The following is an 18439-nucleotide window of genomic DNA, read 5'->3' on the forward strand; positions in this document are numbered from 1 at the left end:
TATTGAAAAATAAAAGCAGGGCTACTTCAAGACTGCTAATTTAAATGTCAGAGAGCTTTAAAAATAGATGAGAATTTCTCGGACAGCCACTGCTCAATCAAATGTTAAATACGACAAGAACCACCTCCATGCAGCATTCGCCAGGGAACCCCTTTTGGTCTTTCTTTCCCCTTTTCCGAACATTTCTACTTCACTTTAACTATTGCTTTTGCCCTCTACCTCCACGTTTTTCCTTTTTCTCCTCCACTTTTCATCTCCCCCTTTTTCTCTCTTTTGACCCTAACTGACCATAAAATAAAGTATCAGCATAAGTTGCTGACTTTTTTTTTTTTAAAACGAAGTACGTACTGTGCTTTTTGTTCTTGAGAAATACAATTTTACTTTCATCCCTTAAAAATTAAAGAAACATTGTTTTTGGTTTCTGGGTACCCTATAGTTAATTTTTTCCCTATATCTTACCATGCATGCCTTCCCTGGAAAATGTGTACCCCCTGAGCCAAACTTTCATAGATTCTGTATATACTCTTGGCTTGCTGGGTGTTTCAGCACTTTCCATTTTCCAGTTTTGAGTGAACACTGGAGGTGGCAAAGCGGAAATATGCTTCTCTTCCTGGCATCCACCTACACATAAGCTACACTATCGCTTAGGCCAAAGTCAACTTTGGGACCACAGTCTGAAATGAATAACGTAAAGAATAAAACTACATTCATTCATCCAGCATAAACTATTGCATCAAGTAAAATAAAAACCGGGGTTTAAATTACATTCTAATTCCAGATTCCACAAACTTTTTCCATTTTATTGTGAATAAGTGAAAAGTTACAGAATCCTGCAGTGGGATTCTGTATAAATCTTTTCCTGAAATATATTTTGTCGTAACCCAAGTAAAAAGTCCCCTTATAGTACCAGGAATGCGGTTTCTTGACAAGTATGGTCTCTGGGTTCAATCAATTATTATTCAATCTTCTAGTAGTACGGTGTTGAACAACTGGATGAAAACAGCTTTATTTTGTCTATAGCTTTATTTTGATCTACGAGAGGAATCTGATGTTAGATATCCTATCTTTCTGCTCTTGGTTCAGAGGATTAGAATCACTGCAAGAGAAAGCCTGAATTTCTACAACAAATGTCTATTGTTTTCTTGTGGAATGTTATTGACAGATTCTTAAACATGCCTTGGATTCCTATAAAAATTGCTTGCAAGCAAACTGCTTTGAAACAATACAGCATTGTTACATCAATATAACAAAAACAGCAAGTTTGGCTAACCTTTAATCCCAGTGGTGAATGAGTTATAATTTCATGTGCCTTAAAAGTATGCAACGTGTGGCTAAACGCTTCGTGGTTCTCCCACCACAAAGCCCTCCGTTATGCTGATGTACAACTGACTAAATAATACATTTAGGTGATTCCAGGTCTGTTGAGTTTTTCGGGGCGCTCTGCAACCAGCTGAGGTTCTCTGAACAGGGCTGGACCTGAGAACCACATGGGGGTCTCACAGAATCTGACTTGGGCTGGAGACAAGACACAGGGATTTTTAAGAGCTCCTCAGATTATTCCAATATGCAGTCAGGTTAGAGAACCACCAGGATGGGAGCATCTGAAAGAATATCATGGTCATGATCACGTGAGGTGAGTGTCAAAAATAAAACTGATCCAGTAAACCAAATGTCTGAGATGAAAGTCATGTGGCTGGTGGTCAAGAGGAGTGACTGGGGTCCCAAAATATAACTCGTCAACCAAACACACAGAACAATCAGCTTATGTGGCCTGGCCAGCGAACACGTGGGATCTTTAACGGGGTAACGCCTTGCTGCCTTGGATACTGCTAAGGGAGACAAGGAAGAACATGAGACCCGCCGATCAGGGAAGCCCCTATGAATCCTGCATTGCTACGGGGGGCACTGAACCGGGCAGCAAGGAGGAGGGAAGGGAAAAGCAGCTGGATGCCTTTCAAGGGATGATGTCTTCAACCCTCCCTGGGGTTGTGTGCTGGATGAACCATCGCTGCTTCCCTGCATCGGAGACCCTGGGGTGGGCACTGCAGGAGCTGGAAGGTCTCGGTGTGCCTGCTGGGGTTCAGTTAGTCTGGGCCTCGTCAGCAGAAGAGCAGTGGCTTCCAGGGGCTGGGAATGGGGCAGGGATTTCCAGATCCTGCTACCTTCCGTCATCTCCATTCTCACTTGACTCAGCTCGAGCTGGAGCCAGGGTCCAGCAGACTTCAGCATGGAGCAGGAAAGGGCAGAGGGAACACGGGAGCCGAGGCACTCACTCAGCCCCTCTGCAGACACCCCCGACTTGCCCCCTGAGATCAGACAGCATTAGGTCCCCCTGGGGCTGCCAGAGGCGGACAGGCCCCGAGCCCGGGGCTCGGCGGGCGCAGGCTTACAGAGCCCAGCCTCCAGAGAGAAGGGGGAGGCCCTTCCTGGGCTCGATCTCCTGGCTCTGCCTCAAACTGAGAGCAGGCTGGCAGGCCCAGAGACGAAGCTAAGTTTCTCACTTTGGTTTCCTTGGATCGCCAAAGATTAGTGAACATTTCACACCTATTCAAGTGTATAGATTTTCCCAAGATTTTTGCTTTTTTTTTTTGGTGCAGAGCTTTGCACTTCGTATTCTACTTCTCTTTGAGAAAACTCTTATGTAATCTATACTTCTTTTTCCTTTGTATCGGTTCAGGGGCTTTGGATTATTCGAGAGTCAATTTCAGTATTTTCATACTCACTGTTTCAAGGTTGCAAAGCCTTGTTCTTTATAGAGCAATTCTTGCTTCATCTGTGACAGTTCTCGCTTCAGCTTTTTAACCTTTTGTGAGAAATCAATGTAAATATGAATCAGCAACACCGTTTAAAAAGGTAATCTATTAGTAAACCATTAAACACAGCCACTAGTTTGACATTGACTCGACTAGTTTCTCCTGGACATAAGTTCTATGGAAGGCAGATTATCAGCGATGTGCATTACTACTCAAGTTTCCTCTCATCATCGGACGTAGCAACATTGCTATGAGCCGGACATCGCGATCGTCCGCGCTCTGTGATAAACAGCCACTACGGGGAAAGGCAGGATGGTCAGCCAGGGTCTCTCGGACTCTGCGCTTGCCCTTCCTTCCTGACTCTCCAGGACCCCTGGCCACCCCTCTGTTCCCCAAACAGGCCAGGCTGTTCCAGCCTCAGGGCTTCGGCATGTGCTGTTCCCCCGGCTAAAAGGCCCTTCCCTCAGCTCTTCACTAGCTGACTCCCTGTCACTCAGCCTCAGCTCCACGTTACCTTTGCAAACAGCACTTCTCTGGCCACTGCACCCAGGCCATTGGTCTGTTTTGTTTAGTTCGCAGCATTTTCCAAGAGCTGAAATTGTCCTTGTTTCCTGTCTGTCCCCCATGGGAAAGTAAGAAGCATCACCCAGCTGTACCCCAAGCTTGTAAAATAAAACCAGGTGTACAGCAGGGGATCAATAAATACTTGTTGTCAAACTGATACAAATTGTTCTCTTCCTGTTATCTTTGGTAATAAGAATACTAAGGTTTGGCAGGTCAGGAAAATGGCACAAGCCTGGTTCAGTCACAAACTGAAGGTATTCTCATGGGTGTCAGAAACTTATTTCCATATAGTGAGTTATAGCCTTAAGTTTTAAGCACATCCTGTTGTATAGTATTTCCCTGTGTTTTGCACTTTTACTTCCTATTTATTCTACCCATTCCACAAACACCTATTGATTCTGCGCAATGTGTCAAGTCCTGGGTCTGAAAGTGTGAATGAAACAGACCTACTGCCCTTATGTGTCTTACAGGACAACGAGGGGGCCTGGTATGGAGCAAATAATTGTCCAACGAAATAAATCTTTCCAACTGCCATAGGTGATATAAAAGAAAAGCACAGGATACTTCACGATCTAAAAGGAGGACGGGACCTAATTTAGCCTGAGGGGTTGAGGAGATGAGAGGGTTCGTGGGCTTCACTGATAGAAGGGGTCCCCACAGGGTAGAGCCTGTGGACAAACCCTAAACTGTGGGAGGGGAAACTCAGCAAGTCTCTGGGATTTAAAGAACGCTGTCACTGCTGGATTACAGAGGTGGCGTGTGGAATGAGGTGAGAATGCAAAAGGAGGCCTGATTACACAGAACCTGAAGCCATGCTGAGGATTTCTAGATCTCCTCCTAAGAACAATGAGAATCACGGAGGGATTGTAAGGCATGAGCTGCTTCATGCTTCTAAAAGATCACTGTGGAGACTCTATGGTGCTTGGACCAGAGGGGCCCAAAGGGGCCATCCTGCCTGGCGTGCGGGCCGTGCTATAGGAAAAATCCATTTTAGAGGTAGAATCAACAGGACTTGGTGACGGACTCAATGTGGAGGGTGAGGGAGAAGATGTGTCAAAGATCACTTCCGAAATCCTGGGTATGTGAAGGTGATTTCCTGGGGGGGGAGATAAAGGGTTTCTGTGAGACATTTATTTTTCTGACACCCATGGCACTTCAAGGCAAGTGGAATATGTGGACTTGAGGTGTCCAGGCTAGAGATATAAAATAAAGAGTCACTGACATAAGGATGCTGTTCTAAATGCACGAGGATAAACGAGATCAACTAGAGAGTGTGTACGGAGGAGGGAAGGCAGCTCAGGAACACCTTGGGCATCTGCATCGCTCACAGGTCAACGAGAGAAAGAGACAAAGTACACTGCGAAGCAGAGGCCAGAGAAGTCAGAGGAAAACAGAGAGCATCGTGGAACAGACGGGAAAAAAGTAACCGGGGGGACAAGGCCCTATGAGGAACCAAACGACAAAGACAAGGGCTGTTGTGACACATTTGTAGACCGTGAGGCACAATATTTTTGATACAGTAATGTTCAATAATTTATCTGTTAAGTTAATCTGAAGGCTTAACAGTTTGTGCCCTAAGGCACTTACATTTTATTAGGGAGAAGGAAATAGAAAGAATTGTGTTGCAAGGCCCAATTCCTAACTAAAAGAGAGGTACAAACAATGTTACTGGAACCCAAAGGAGGAGAGGACTACTTAGGCCAGGGGAGGAGGGCTGCCCTCAGAGAGAAGGATCTTGAAGGTACTTTAATATTCATGCATAGCAACAAGCTCACTCACAGTGTCCAGTAAAGACATTGCAGTTTTAGTATCAGACTATCATCATGTCAGGAGCCATCAGTAACCGACAGCTCATTCCACATGTAATTCTACTTCTGACAGCACTCTCAAAAGCTTCTCACCAAAAAGACTAACATTTTTATTTAAAAATAACAACAGCAATCCAAAAATCAATAGTAACTGGGCTGAAACCTGTCTCTACCTTTGAAAACACAGTTGACAAAAAACCCCCAAAACAATGGTACTATCAAGCCCTCTTGGAACAGCTGAATTAAAACAATTAGCGTATCTCATGGTCATAAAATGGCACTCCACTTAAAATCATTTGGGCTGCGATGACACACCCATTTACTTTCTTTCAAAAATTATCATTGTAAATTTAACTTTTGACAATTCAGACTCTTCTCTGCTTAAGTGATGTGAGATTTTATTGTATGTTGGGTGACAATGATAAAGGAGGCTAACACCTGTGTTTTCTTCCACATTATTTGCTTTACCTACAGTTGACTGAAAACCACTGCTTTCATTTTGGGGAGTCTTCGGAGTGGATTACCTGAATGATTTCCAGCTGCCAAATATCAATGTGCATTTTATTTTGTTAAGGATGAAAAAGTTTGATTCTATTATAATGATAAGTGAAAACAGATACTGCTATTTCCAACCCAACATTATTTCCGATTGTTTCTGGTTTTAAGAGTTTGGTCTTAACTGTTCAACACCCTTTCTTCTCAGAGAACCATTTGGCATCGTTAGCTATTGCAGGATCACTGTTTCTACTCTCATTCTCCAACCCACTTTCAAATGTAGGACACAGAACATGAAAACAAGTGTCCTTAGATCCCAGCTAAGGGTTACGCTAATGCTGATTTGCACGTTTAACACAATGTGGACTCTACTTGGAGACAACAGTGAGAGCTAAAAGGCCAAGCACTTCAGGTATTCCAGGCACTGTGCTTTCAACCCTCACAACTACTCTAGTAGATGGATACAGTTTAAATTCTTATTTTACAGGTGAGGAATCTCAGACCTAAAGAGAGTAAGTAAGTAATCTGCTGAAGGTTACTCTGCTACTAAGCAGCAGAGAGCGGTCTAGAACCCAGGAGAATGTTTTAAAACTACACTTATAAAAGTTTTAGTTATTAATGGCATGATAATATATATAAGATCAAAGACAAACTAGAACTGTAGCAAAATGACCTAAATAAAGCCTATGGCCCTTATTCTACCTTAGAAAGGTCAGTATTCTTTTTTTTTTTTTTTTTTTCTTTTCGTCACGCGGGCCTCTCACTGTTGTGGCCTCTCCGCGGCCATGGCTCACGGGCCCAGCCGCTCCACGGCATGTGGGATCCTCCCGGACCGGGGCACGAACCCGTGTCCCCTGCATTGGCAGGCGGACTCTCAACCACTGCACCACCAGGGAAGCCCCATGTCAGTATTCTTCTATCCCACCCAAGCTGAATATGTGAAGAGCCTCACAAGCCCTAGAGCCTGTTTTTGCCTTATATCAACACGTGGTGAACTCTCTGCAGCTGGATCCAACCATCTAATTTTCCAGACCTATGTCTACGGCTCAAATCTCAAACCCGAGAGTCCCAAATCGGAGGCAGAGAGACCCGCGACTTTTGCACATTCCCTGCCTTTTATACCCACTGCACCAAAGCAACTGACATTTTGAATTGACTTTAAAGTTAGTTCTGAAATCCAGAAAGAGAGTGATTCAATGTGATAAGCACGACTGGAAATCATACAGCCTCTTACCATCTCTTACAATCCTAGTGTGTAATAAGTTTTCTTTTAAAAGAAGGAGAAACAAGATGGCAATGAAGGAAAAGTAAATTCCAGAACCTGTGGACCTTGGGAAGATCACAAGACAGGCAGGGTTCAGAAATCTGCCCTAAAAGTGACCCTTGCAACATTAAAGTTACAATGATCACAGTGACATTTTACTAACGACTACTGTCCCTTCTCACCACTCCCTCCGTCGTCTTGCCAGGAGCTCCCTAAGCAAAGCCGACAAAGGGCAGCTGTCATCTTGCTCTTCTGGAAATCTTCCTCATCACCACTGCTTCCACCTCACTAAAAATCCTCACCACCCGCCTCCTCTCTCAAGTCACCCTTAAAGAAAATGAGAAATCAGCTCCAGATCATCAGAGGATTAATAATAAAAACATGTTTGACATTACTAAAGAATAGCGGGAAACAGAATCCCAGATGCTGTTAGGACCACTTGTGATGACTAATAAATGGATTCTGTCATCAGAAACGAGATGATTGAATATATGTTTAAAAATCCCAAACTTCTGTTTAACAACAGTGAAAAGGAAAAAACAAAACCTACTGAGAAAAATATGAAACATTTTTGAAATATACTACCTTGAGATACAAATAATAGATAAAAATATGGAAGGTCAACTCTAGATCTCTTTCTGCTAAATAAACCAATAAGTTGCCACATAACCCAGAAATTCCGCTCCTAGGCATAAACCCAAGAGACATGAGAACTTATATCCACATAAACACCTGTGCAGGAATGTTTGTAGTGGTTCTATTTATCATCACTCAAAAGTGGAAACAACCCAAATACCCACCAACTGGTGAATGAATAAATGAAATGTGTTGTATCTGTACAATGGAATATTATTTAGCAATGAAAAGAAATGAAGTACTGACACATGCTACAACATGGATGAACCTTGAAAGCAGTATGCCAAGTGAAAGAAGCTCACAAAAGACCACATATTATATGATTCCATTTATACAAAATGTATAACAGAATAGGCAAATCTAGAGAGGAAGACAATAGATAGTGGTTGCTTGGGCTTTGGAGATAGAGGATATGGTTGTGCAGAATGGGCAGTGACAGCTAATGGAGTACAGGGTTCCCTTTAGGGGACACGAAAATGTTCTAAAACTAGATTGTGATGATGGGGATACAACAATAAGTACGCTAAAACCCACAGAAGTGTACATTTTAAACAGGTGAACTGTGTGGTATGGGAATTAATTCTCAAAAAGCTGTTAAATTCAAAAAATAAATTGGCAAACAGAAATAGAAAAGGTAGAATGTCACCAAAAAAAAAAAAATCACCTCTTAACAAAGACAAAATTGAAAATCATGGTATCATTATATATCACTTAAACTAGCAAAAAAAAAATTAATACAAATGATAAACACCTGGTCAAATGGCTTCCTATTTCAGATTAACATCCGAAGTCTACAGTGGTCCCCAAGGCCTATGAATTCTGTCTTCATCTCATTGTCTAGGTTACCTCTCTCACCTCCTATCTTACTGCTCTCACTTTCTCTCTCCATATATTAGGGCCACATTTGACTTCTTACTGTTCTTTGAAGATCCCAGACCTTCTCTAACATCTGGACCTTTACACCGGCTCTTCCTCACCTAACTTCACCACCTCTGTCTAGCGTCTGCTCAAATGTCACCTTCTCAGTGGGACTTACCCTAAATACTCTATACAAAACTACAGCCAGCTCTCCTTCTTCATCTCTCATGCCCTGTTATACAGCAATTATTTTTAGTTAGATTGATTTTTTAAAAAAACAAACCATGACTAGAAGCTGAATTTATCAGAATGCTTTCTCTGTATCAACTGGAATGATTAATGATTTCTGTTTACTCTGTTAGTGTAGTGAATAATTCATTTTCAAATCCTAGACTGTACATATCTAGGATAAGCCCAACTTGGTCCTGACAAACTATTTTTGAATGTTCCTGCATCTGGTTTACCAATATTTTGCTTAGGATTTTTGTATCTAAGCTTATGAACATGGCTGGCTTATTTTTTCCCTCATATTATCTTGTCAGAATTTGGTTGTATTAGCCTAATCTTCAGGGAGTATCTGGAATTTCACTGATAGTAACAGGGCTGGTCAGATTCTTTCTTTCATCTGGAGTCATTTTTGGTCAACAATATCTTAGTAATAACTTATTCATCTCATCTCAAAATTAAAATGTAAGAGTATAAATTTACTCAAAATGTCCTGTTATTTCTTAAGCATCTAGAGTTTTATCTCTTCATTCCTTGTATATTTTTACTTGTTTCTTTTCTCTCTTATCAATACAGACATCTGTCAATTCTATTATTCTTTCAAAGAACTAAATTATGCTTTTGTTGATCTCCTCTATTATAGCCATGTTTATTATTTAAATAATATCTTCCCTTAATTTTATTTCCCTTCATCAACTATCTTCAGATTTATTCTGTTGTTCTTAGATGGAATTCACTGCTCATTAATTTTAAGACTTTCTTATTTTCTAGTATATGCATGCAAGGCTAAAACTTTTCTCCAGTTCTCTTCTGACACTACTAACAGTATTAGCTAAACTACAGACTTTACTTGGATCCCTCAGGATCCGACCATGTTGTCTTTACTTGTCATGTCTCCCTAGACTCCTCCAATTTGTGACACTTCCTCAGTCTTTTCTCATCTTTAATGACATGTTCGCTTTGGGATAGGTTAGATGTTTCATGAAGTGTACCTTGGGTTTGCTAGATGCTTTCTCATAATCAGACTGAGGTTATAGATTGGGAGGAAGAATATGACAGAGGTGATGTGTCCTTCTCATCGAATGATATCGGGGTCCATGCTGTCAACCTGACATCACTGGTGATGTTAAACTTAATCACTTAGTTATGGTAGCAAATCCCTAGATTTCTTCACTTTAAGTTGACTGTTTTTCCCTTTCCAAACTCTACTTTTTAGAAGATAATCACCAGGCCAGTCCATACTCAAGAACAGAGGAGTATCAAAGATTAGTGGACATGTTAAAAATCACCAGAGCTAAGTAATACATATTTGTGGGGAGATACTGTGGGGCTACACAAATATCCCTTTTCTCAACGTTTTACTCACTAATTTTATCAAAGAGCACCCATTATTATTTAGAAGTGTATGGTTCTCCTCCAAATTAAGTAGCCTCTAAGTTTTTTAAACTTAGGAGTATAACATTATCTACAAAAAAGAAAAAAGAAAATCTTAAGTAGACCATTCAATAAATGAATGGTAAAACACCCATGGGAAGGTCAAAAGTTCAAGAAGTCCCAGAAGCCATTCCTGTGCCCCACCAAATTACTAACCCTTTCTTTCTCCCCAAAGTAACCACTATCCTGACTTCCGACCCTATAAGTGGTTTTGTCTTTGTTGAACTTTATATAAATGGAATCATACAGTATGTACTGTTTTATGTCTAGCTTCATTTACTCAACATGGTGGTGTTGTAACTGTGCTCAATTATACTTGGGGGCTCATATTTTAACACATTCATTGCCCTCTTTTTTCTTCTTAGTGAAGCATTTTGCCTTATAATTTACCTATTCCAAAATTAACAAAGCTATATTAGCTTTATTCTTTTTTTTTTTTTTAAATTTATTTTGGCTGCGCCAGGTCATAGCTGTGGCACATGGGATCTTCGTTGCGGCATGCGGGACCTTTAGTTGCAGCCCGTGGACTCTTAGTTGCAGCATGCATGCGGGATCTAGTTCCCTGACCAGGGATCGAACCCGGGCCCCCTGCATTGGGAGCACGGAGTCCTACCCAATGGACCACCAGGGAAGTCCCAATACTAGCTTTATTCTGACTAGAATTTGATTGTTGCATCTTTTTTACCCATCATTTTTAACTCTTCTGTATCTTTGTTTCTGGTGTCTCTTATAAGCATCATATAGGTAGATTTTTCTTTCCAAAACCAGTCTGTAAATCTTTGTCTTTTAAACTAGAACATTTAATCCAATTACACTTATTTCTAATTATTTGGGTTTAATTTACTCATCTTACATTAAACTTCTCATTGGCTTGCCTTTTCTATTCTCTTCTCTCTTTTCCTGCTTTCTTTAGTATTTCCAATGGTGAAGAACTTCTGGTGCTATTAGTTACTTTCAAATTTTGTTTGAAAACATGTTTATCTCATTCATATGCATGAAAGATGTTTTCCTGTGTATAAAATTCTGGTTGATGGTTATTTTCTCTTAGAGCACTGAAAGTATTACATTATTATTTTCCTTTCATCATCACTATGGAATAGTCAGGAGTATCGCTCTAACTGTCAGACCTTTGCAAATAATCTTTTTTCCTCGGGCAGCTTTGAATTTTAACCATTATATGATTAATTTACGGAAGTTCTACTTAGTTCTTTTCCCATATATCCTTGGTCATTTCACAGTCATAGTATCTTTCTTACTCATATTTTCAATTCCTTTTTTATTTCTTGACATATTAAACACCCATATTTTACATTCTGTATCTAAAATCAACAAAATCTGAAGCATTTGAAGACCTGATTCTACTGTCTGTTTTTTTCTGCGGTTCTTACTGATGTGACCTTGTTTCTGTGTAAATTTGTGATTTTGGGCTATGAGTTTGTACCCTTAGAGCTCTACCTGTGGAAGACACAGGTGCAGGTGCGTTTCTCCGGAGAGGATATGCACTTCCAGGCAACTGGCAGCGCAGCCACCTGCCACCTTCTAGACCTGCCACAGCTCAAAGTAAGTGTTTAGCTTGCAGTTTCTCAGACCTTCCAGGTAAGTGTGAACTCAGCCTGCAAACCCATATAAGGTGTCAGATGGTGATATGTTCAGAGGTCAGAATGGTTTCTCATTGTTTCTCCAAACAGGTCACTTTTCCTACTGCTTTCTGGTGGGTGATGGCAGTGGCAGGTATGTTGGGGTGGCAGGGCTGGAGGAGTTTAATCCTAGCTCCTCTCACACCGAGGGTTTGGTCCTTTTGGGTCCCAATTTTATGCAGTTGGGCTTTGTCTCCATGAGACCATGAAAAGAACACGATGGAAGGTGACGTTCACCCAGCGTGGCAAATTCTCTTAGGGAAAAGCAAGTTTTAGTGCTCTGTTATTGCTTTAAATGTCTTATGGCTAATTTAATTGAGTTTATGATTGAACTTCTCACATTTAAATTGCTGATCCATCTGGAATTAAAGGAAAAAGGTACAGATTCACTTTCATTTCTTTTAAAATGGGCCAAGATATGTCCCAAGCATTCATTGAATAATCCATTTTTTCCTTAATGATATGGAGTGCCACTTTTATCACATTTTAAATTCGACAAGGTGTTTCTGCATATTCTTCAATGTTCAGTTCCACTGATCTTTCATTTTTGTGTCAATATCACACTTTTGTAATTACTGGAGATTTAAGTATTTTAAATATATTAAGATAAAGACCTATATACAATTGCCAACCCAACTGTAATAAACACTCATGCATACAGATTGTGGTCTCTAAATACCACTTCTCGCTAAAAAAGAATCAGAGCTTCTTGGAGAAATGTTTGATTCCAGACCTTATACAAAAAAATCAAGAACATCTTTCCAGACCAAAGAGAAAGAAACTATCAGAATATTGGGATCAAAGGCCTCAGGAGCCAATATAAAAAGGCTCCTATACGCACAAGACAGGATGATGTGAGGTTCAATAAGAAGAATAATTGCAATGACATATCAATAATGTTTAAATTCGTGATCACACAGTGATACTTAAACAAACAAACTCAACTCTGTTGGTCATCTCTAACAGATGCTAGGACATAGCTCATCATTTGAAATTTGTTTTTTTTTTTAAAAGGAAAATAATCTAACATTTATTCATCTTTCCAATATGAGCTGAGGGTAAGCAAATAACAAGTAGCAGTTGGGCGGTGTGGAATTTCACTTTATAGAAGTATCCCAACAAATAAATAAATAAGGAATAATATAATTAGACTATCATCATTTTGTAATCCTTAATGAAATGACCTAGATGATGATCATGAATGACTACTACTATAATAAAAAAGAAAAATGGGACATTGTATGCCTGAGGGAGATAATGTAATACCAACCATGATGAATTCTACTCCCCACTAAGAAAAAAAAAAAAACCTAGATCTCATAATCTCTACATCTAATTAGCAATTTATACGGGCCAATAATTTTTTTATAAAAGATACAAGATACAAAAGTCAGATGAAGACCTCTATAAACAACCTGGTTTTTATGAATAGTTACATACAGAGAAAAGAGGGTGACTGAAATCAACTTCAAAAATATATATATTTGTCTAAACTCATCATATTGTACTTTTAAATTTGGTGAATTTCATTATAAATAGTTTATAATAAATTATAACAGCAATAAAAGTGAATAAGTGATCATTTTCTATGTGGGGGGGAAAAGATTTAAATGAGTAATTATTAGAACCAATAAATAAGGTAATTTCTTCATGCCCCTGTCCCGCTTTCTGTCAATTATGCCTTTTCAAGCATTTCATACACATGGAAGCACACCAGTAGGTAGTCGTCATGACTGGCTTCTTTCACTTATCATATTGCTTGTGAAATTCATCCATGTCATGAGTATTAGCAGCTTGTTCCTTTTGATTGCATTTTATGGATGTACCACAATTTATTTATCCATTCATCCACTGGTGAACCTGAAGGCTGTTTCCAGGTTTGGGCTAGTAAGAATAGGGCTCCTGTGAATGTTTACACTCAAGTCTTTGAGTATATGCTTTCATTTCTCTTGTGGAAATACCTACAAGTGGGATTGCTGGGTAACATTTTAAGTGTATGTTTAACTTCGTATGTAGTTAATGTTGTGTATGTTTAACCTCTCACAACTTCATTGTCATGGCCTCAAGAGGCTGATTCTCTCAAAATTTAACATGAACATATTAGGTCAATGTATTTATTGGGTTTATGTCAAGGAAAAGTATCAAAATATAATGAAGTGTTGGTTTGAGTTGTGTTCATTATAATATCTTTATCTCACACAGTTCCACAGAGCTTAACTCCCACAATCCTTCAAAAAAATGAGAGAATGAGTATTGCAGCCTTCATAGAATCATTTAAAATTGAATTTTAGGAATCCTTATTCCCTGTTCCTGTCTTCTTAGACTGTACATTCTCTCACAGAAGAAGTTAATTGCACTTGATTTTGTAAAATGCCATGAGCACTACGGATATGAGGGTGTTTATGAGTGAAGATGGAGAAGTCTGGAAGTCATGGCCAGAGAGACTGAGACAGTAGTTCACCCAAGTGAGGAGAAACTAAATACCTCCTCCCGCAGCAACACAGTTTTGATGAAGAATTTCTTTTGACATATAATTATTTAGCCTGCAGTATGGTACCCTTCAAAGCTAGAAAAGGAGACCAAAATCATTAGAGAGAAAGAAAGAGAGAAACAAAACAGTATGAAATCAATAAATGTGATTGTTATAATTTCACTCTACTGAGTATGCTTTTTGAAAAAAACTCTACCGTGCTATGAAATTTAATCGTTTCCAGTTACTAGCATGTCTTAACAGAGATAAGACCAGTTCTTGCATTAAGTAGAGTATCTCTCTCCCATTTTCTCTTTCAGTCTTGCTTCTTTAGTGAAGGTGAATCAAGTCATATCATTCTCCATTTCATTCAAACTTCATGAAGACTGTTGTACTATTTTCAAACCCAACACCAACTACAACATAAATTCATTTCTGGATATCTTAAAAGAATAACCATTTCTGATGTACAGTTTGCTACTGCAAATCAGTATTGCTCTATCTCCTTCAAAACCTTGAGATCAGGAAATTGGAGCTGAAAGAACTTGGGATGTAAGCTAAGTATAAAGACATCACTCATGTCTAATCAAGAGACAATCCTTACTTGTAGCAATTTGCATTCTCAGAAGGCATATTTCTTTTCATCTGAAGCACACTGCTATGACTTTTGTATGTTAGTTACATCACTGGTTAAAGTGTCACAGTTTGATGTGCACATGAGCTAATAACTCCATTCACAGTTACACAGTTACAAACTAACCCTTACATTCAACTGTCGTTCTTTTAAAATCTGTGCCCAAGACTGCAAACAGGTGAGATTGTGGATGGCTTTTCTAAGTCCATCACCATTGCGAAAAATAATTCAAAGTGAATTCATATTAACAATGTGGGGATAAATATATCTGAGAATAAAGACAGCACCCTGTTATCAACAGCAATGCCCACTAACCAGCCATGTATTTGGCGTGGAGAGCAAATAATTTAACCAGAGGAGCGTTTGTTTCCTTTTTGACAAAATTAAAAGTTACATCAGATATGCTGCGGTGCTCAATAAATTTCTCAAACACATTTGTATTTCTAAAGAAATTTATACTTTTACATTTCCAACATTTTATTTCAGTTTGATAAACAAGAGTAAAAACTTAATCAAAATTCAGCAAAAATTTTCTACATCCAATTTTCACCACATCTCACCTATTTGTAATCTGGGATATAAATTTTTAAAAATATCAATTGAATTGAAGGTTGAGTTTGTATAAGATACACCATTCCTTATCCTAAGTATCTATAATGAACGAATGAAATAATAAATTTTGGTGTAAAATTTTTTACATTCCTCTTCCTAAAAAAATAGATTTTCTCAAGAAATTAAACACCCACCTCTAAAAGTTATGAATATATTACTAAAACGGCATTAATTTATTCATTTCTCCATTTCAACAACTAGGAGTAAGATGCCAGGAAATACCATTATCCTATTAGCCCGAGGAGGAAACTATAGCCCAATGATCACCAACACCTATGACCATAATATAAAATAATACAAAACAGATGCTTTAGACAGATGTCCCTAAATACCTGATTCTCAAATGCTTGTCCCATTTGCTGTAATTCAATAAAACAAATGAAGCACCTACTAATATTGTTACAGTAAAATAATGAAGTATGAGGCCAGTGCTTGACTTCATCTGAAAAGTTGTTACTATGACGAAAAATGCAGGCAGGTCCCCTGAGACACCAAAGCAATGAAGAGTTAGCTAATTCATGAGTTACTATTTCTGCGGCACTACTTTGTGAAAGGGACTAGTATATGCAGGGATTCTACAGGATAGGCAAGCCAAGAAAAACTAGGTTATCAAAATCCATGAAACTCTGCTCAAGTTATCCAGCCCTTCTGAATGGCTGGGGAAGAGCCACCTGGCCAAGAAGTGCTCAAATGACAGAGAGAGGGAACCATCTGCCCCGCCATGTTCAAACCATGACACAGCTCAAAACATCACAATAGAGCATGGACCACAAGGGCCAATGTGCTAAGGAAGTGTTTCTATAAAAAGGCATTTGCGTGCTTCCCTGGTGGCGCAGTGGTTGAGAGTCCGCCTGCCGATGCGGGGGACGCGGGTTCGTGCCCCGGTCCGGGAAGATCCCACATGCCGCGGAGCGGCTGGGCCCGTGAGCCATGGCCGCTGAGCCTGTGCGTCCAGAGCCTGTGCTCTGCAACGGGAGAGGCCACAACAGTGAGAGGCCCGCGTACCACAAAAAAAAGAAGGCATTTGCACTGACAGGAAGTGTTAAACAAGTGCCTATTTGCTAATGAAAGAGATGCTCTCATCTTTCATTACAGTTATTATGAATGTCTTCTACCTCTTCTTGAAGGAAGCACCTTCGTGGGGAAGGCACTCCTTCCTGACTCACCTTTGTGGTCCCACAGTGATGCCATACACATGAAACACAGGCTTCTGATATTAAGAGCACATTAAACCTGGCACAACATAAGCTTTGTCTGAGGGATTCTGCTGCATTAGGAGACATGTCCAGGGGACAGGACTACTTGGGATCTTCTGGGATCTCCCCCAGTGAGACGGGGCTCCATTTCCTTCTAACAGTTATTTGTGTGAGATATCCTATATGTACTTTTGATTTTAAATCCCTCCCTTAGTTTGCATCTTTCCTAAAATAGCATTTAAATGGACAGATTATGACAGCCTGTTGAGGTATTCCATTTACAATATGTCTTACAAAGAAAAGAACGTGAAAAATGTTTAAAATTTCAAAGGGCAGTAATAATAAGTAATAACTTCTTGAGAAGTGCACAACTCAAGGGAATACTGAAGTTTAGCAAGAGTAACTTTTGACAAAATACCTTCATTCTCCGCCCCCCCACCGCCTTTTTTAGATAAGGTATCTGCCTAGCAGATCACAGAAATGTACACACATGGTAGACATGGAGCAGCAAGGATCCCACAAACCAGCCCATGAGATTCTTAAGGAACGTACAGAGAAATAAAGGTGGATTGACAGAGTAAGGGTTGTTTATGGTAGAAAAGAACACTTCTAACAATGACTTCCATAAGTGAAACCCAGAAATCCAGACTGAAGAGAGGTTTGCTTCCAGAAAGTATAGACGAACTTTTTCACACTCTTTTTCTGAGAACGATAGAAAAGTTGTGAGGTAAAACAAAACAGAAAAGAACATCTATTTGAAGACACGGGCGAACGACTAAGGCAATAAGGGAAGCCCATAGTCAAGATCCAAACTTGGCACTGTTTTTCCTTTTGAGGCATTTGCCTATGTGTAGGGAAAGTGAAAAGCTGGGAGAATGTAGTGACCGAGAGAGCCTGACACACAGAAAGCACCGGCTGTCCCACAGAGCTGAGAGGCTTCGGGGAGAGACTGGAATCCAGCCTCAATCCGGCAAAGGGACCCTCAGGAAACAGCCCAGGAGTTCAACTGGGATTCTGAAAAGCTCCGCCCTAAGAGAAAGGGTGGACTGGAAATAGACCCACTCTGAGAAAAATGAAGGAAGCCCAGAATTCAGAAAACTCAAACGCTGACTGAATTAAAACTATCTACCCCTGGACTAACTGCCTATAAGAAGCAAAACTAAATCCTCTTTGAAGGATAACAAGATCATCCCAAACCTCAAATGATCTTTATTCTCTTTCATACGTAATATATGGCTCTTAATTAAAAGTAAGCAGCTGTGAGATGTCAAATATTGACCAAAAATCAAGAGAAAAAAACAGACCGAAGAATCCAACATACAGGAAATCTAGATATTATACTAATTAAGACGTGGAATTTTCAAATAACTGTGATTATTTCATTCAGAAAAATTATTATATCAACATGCAGAATTTGGGCAAGTAACTAGAAACAAAAAATAAATAGAAATTTTAGAATTGAAAAAACACACAGTGGAATTAAGCTGAAACCAATAATAAAAGATAAGAAAATCCTAACCGGTTTAAAAATTAAGTAATATACTCATATGAGAAATTATAAAGAAATTAGAAAATATTTTGAACTGACTGATAATAAAAATACAAATTCAAAACCTATGGGATGTATGCAAAAGCCACGCACAGAAAGTAATTTAGAGCTTTAAGGGCAGATATTAGGAAGTAACAAGGCCCAAAACCGTGTGTCAGTATCTGCTCGAGTTGAAGCTATGTATATTTTTTGACACGGCAATTCCACTCCTAGGTGCATAACCAACAAAAATGTGTACATCTGTGCACCCAAAGACATGTGTAGTAGACACGGACACTAAGGCATAATTTTTAATTACCAGCAA

General features: G+C 39.5%; 1 protein-coding gene across 1 annotated transcript in view; it reads right to left on the reverse strand.

The window, feature by feature from the left end:
• The window catches only part of WWC2 (WW and C2 domain containing 2), a 166012-nt gene that overhangs the window by 48405 nt on the left and 99168 nt on the right, over window positions 1–18439 (reverse strand). Inside the window, exon 5 of the mRNA XM_079909380.1 lies at window positions 2724–2803. Within this exon, the coding sequence (XP_079765506.1) occupies window positions 2724–2803 (80 nt within the window). The remainder of the gene's footprint in view (window positions 1–2723; window positions 2804–18439) is intronic.

The sequence above is a fragment of the Stenella coeruleoalba genome (assembly GCF_951394435.1).
Source record: "Stenella coeruleoalba genome assembly, chromosome: 21".
In the NCBI taxonomy this organism is placed as follows: domain Eukaryota; kingdom Metazoa; phylum Chordata; class Mammalia; order Artiodactyla; family Delphinidae; genus Stenella; species Stenella coeruleoalba.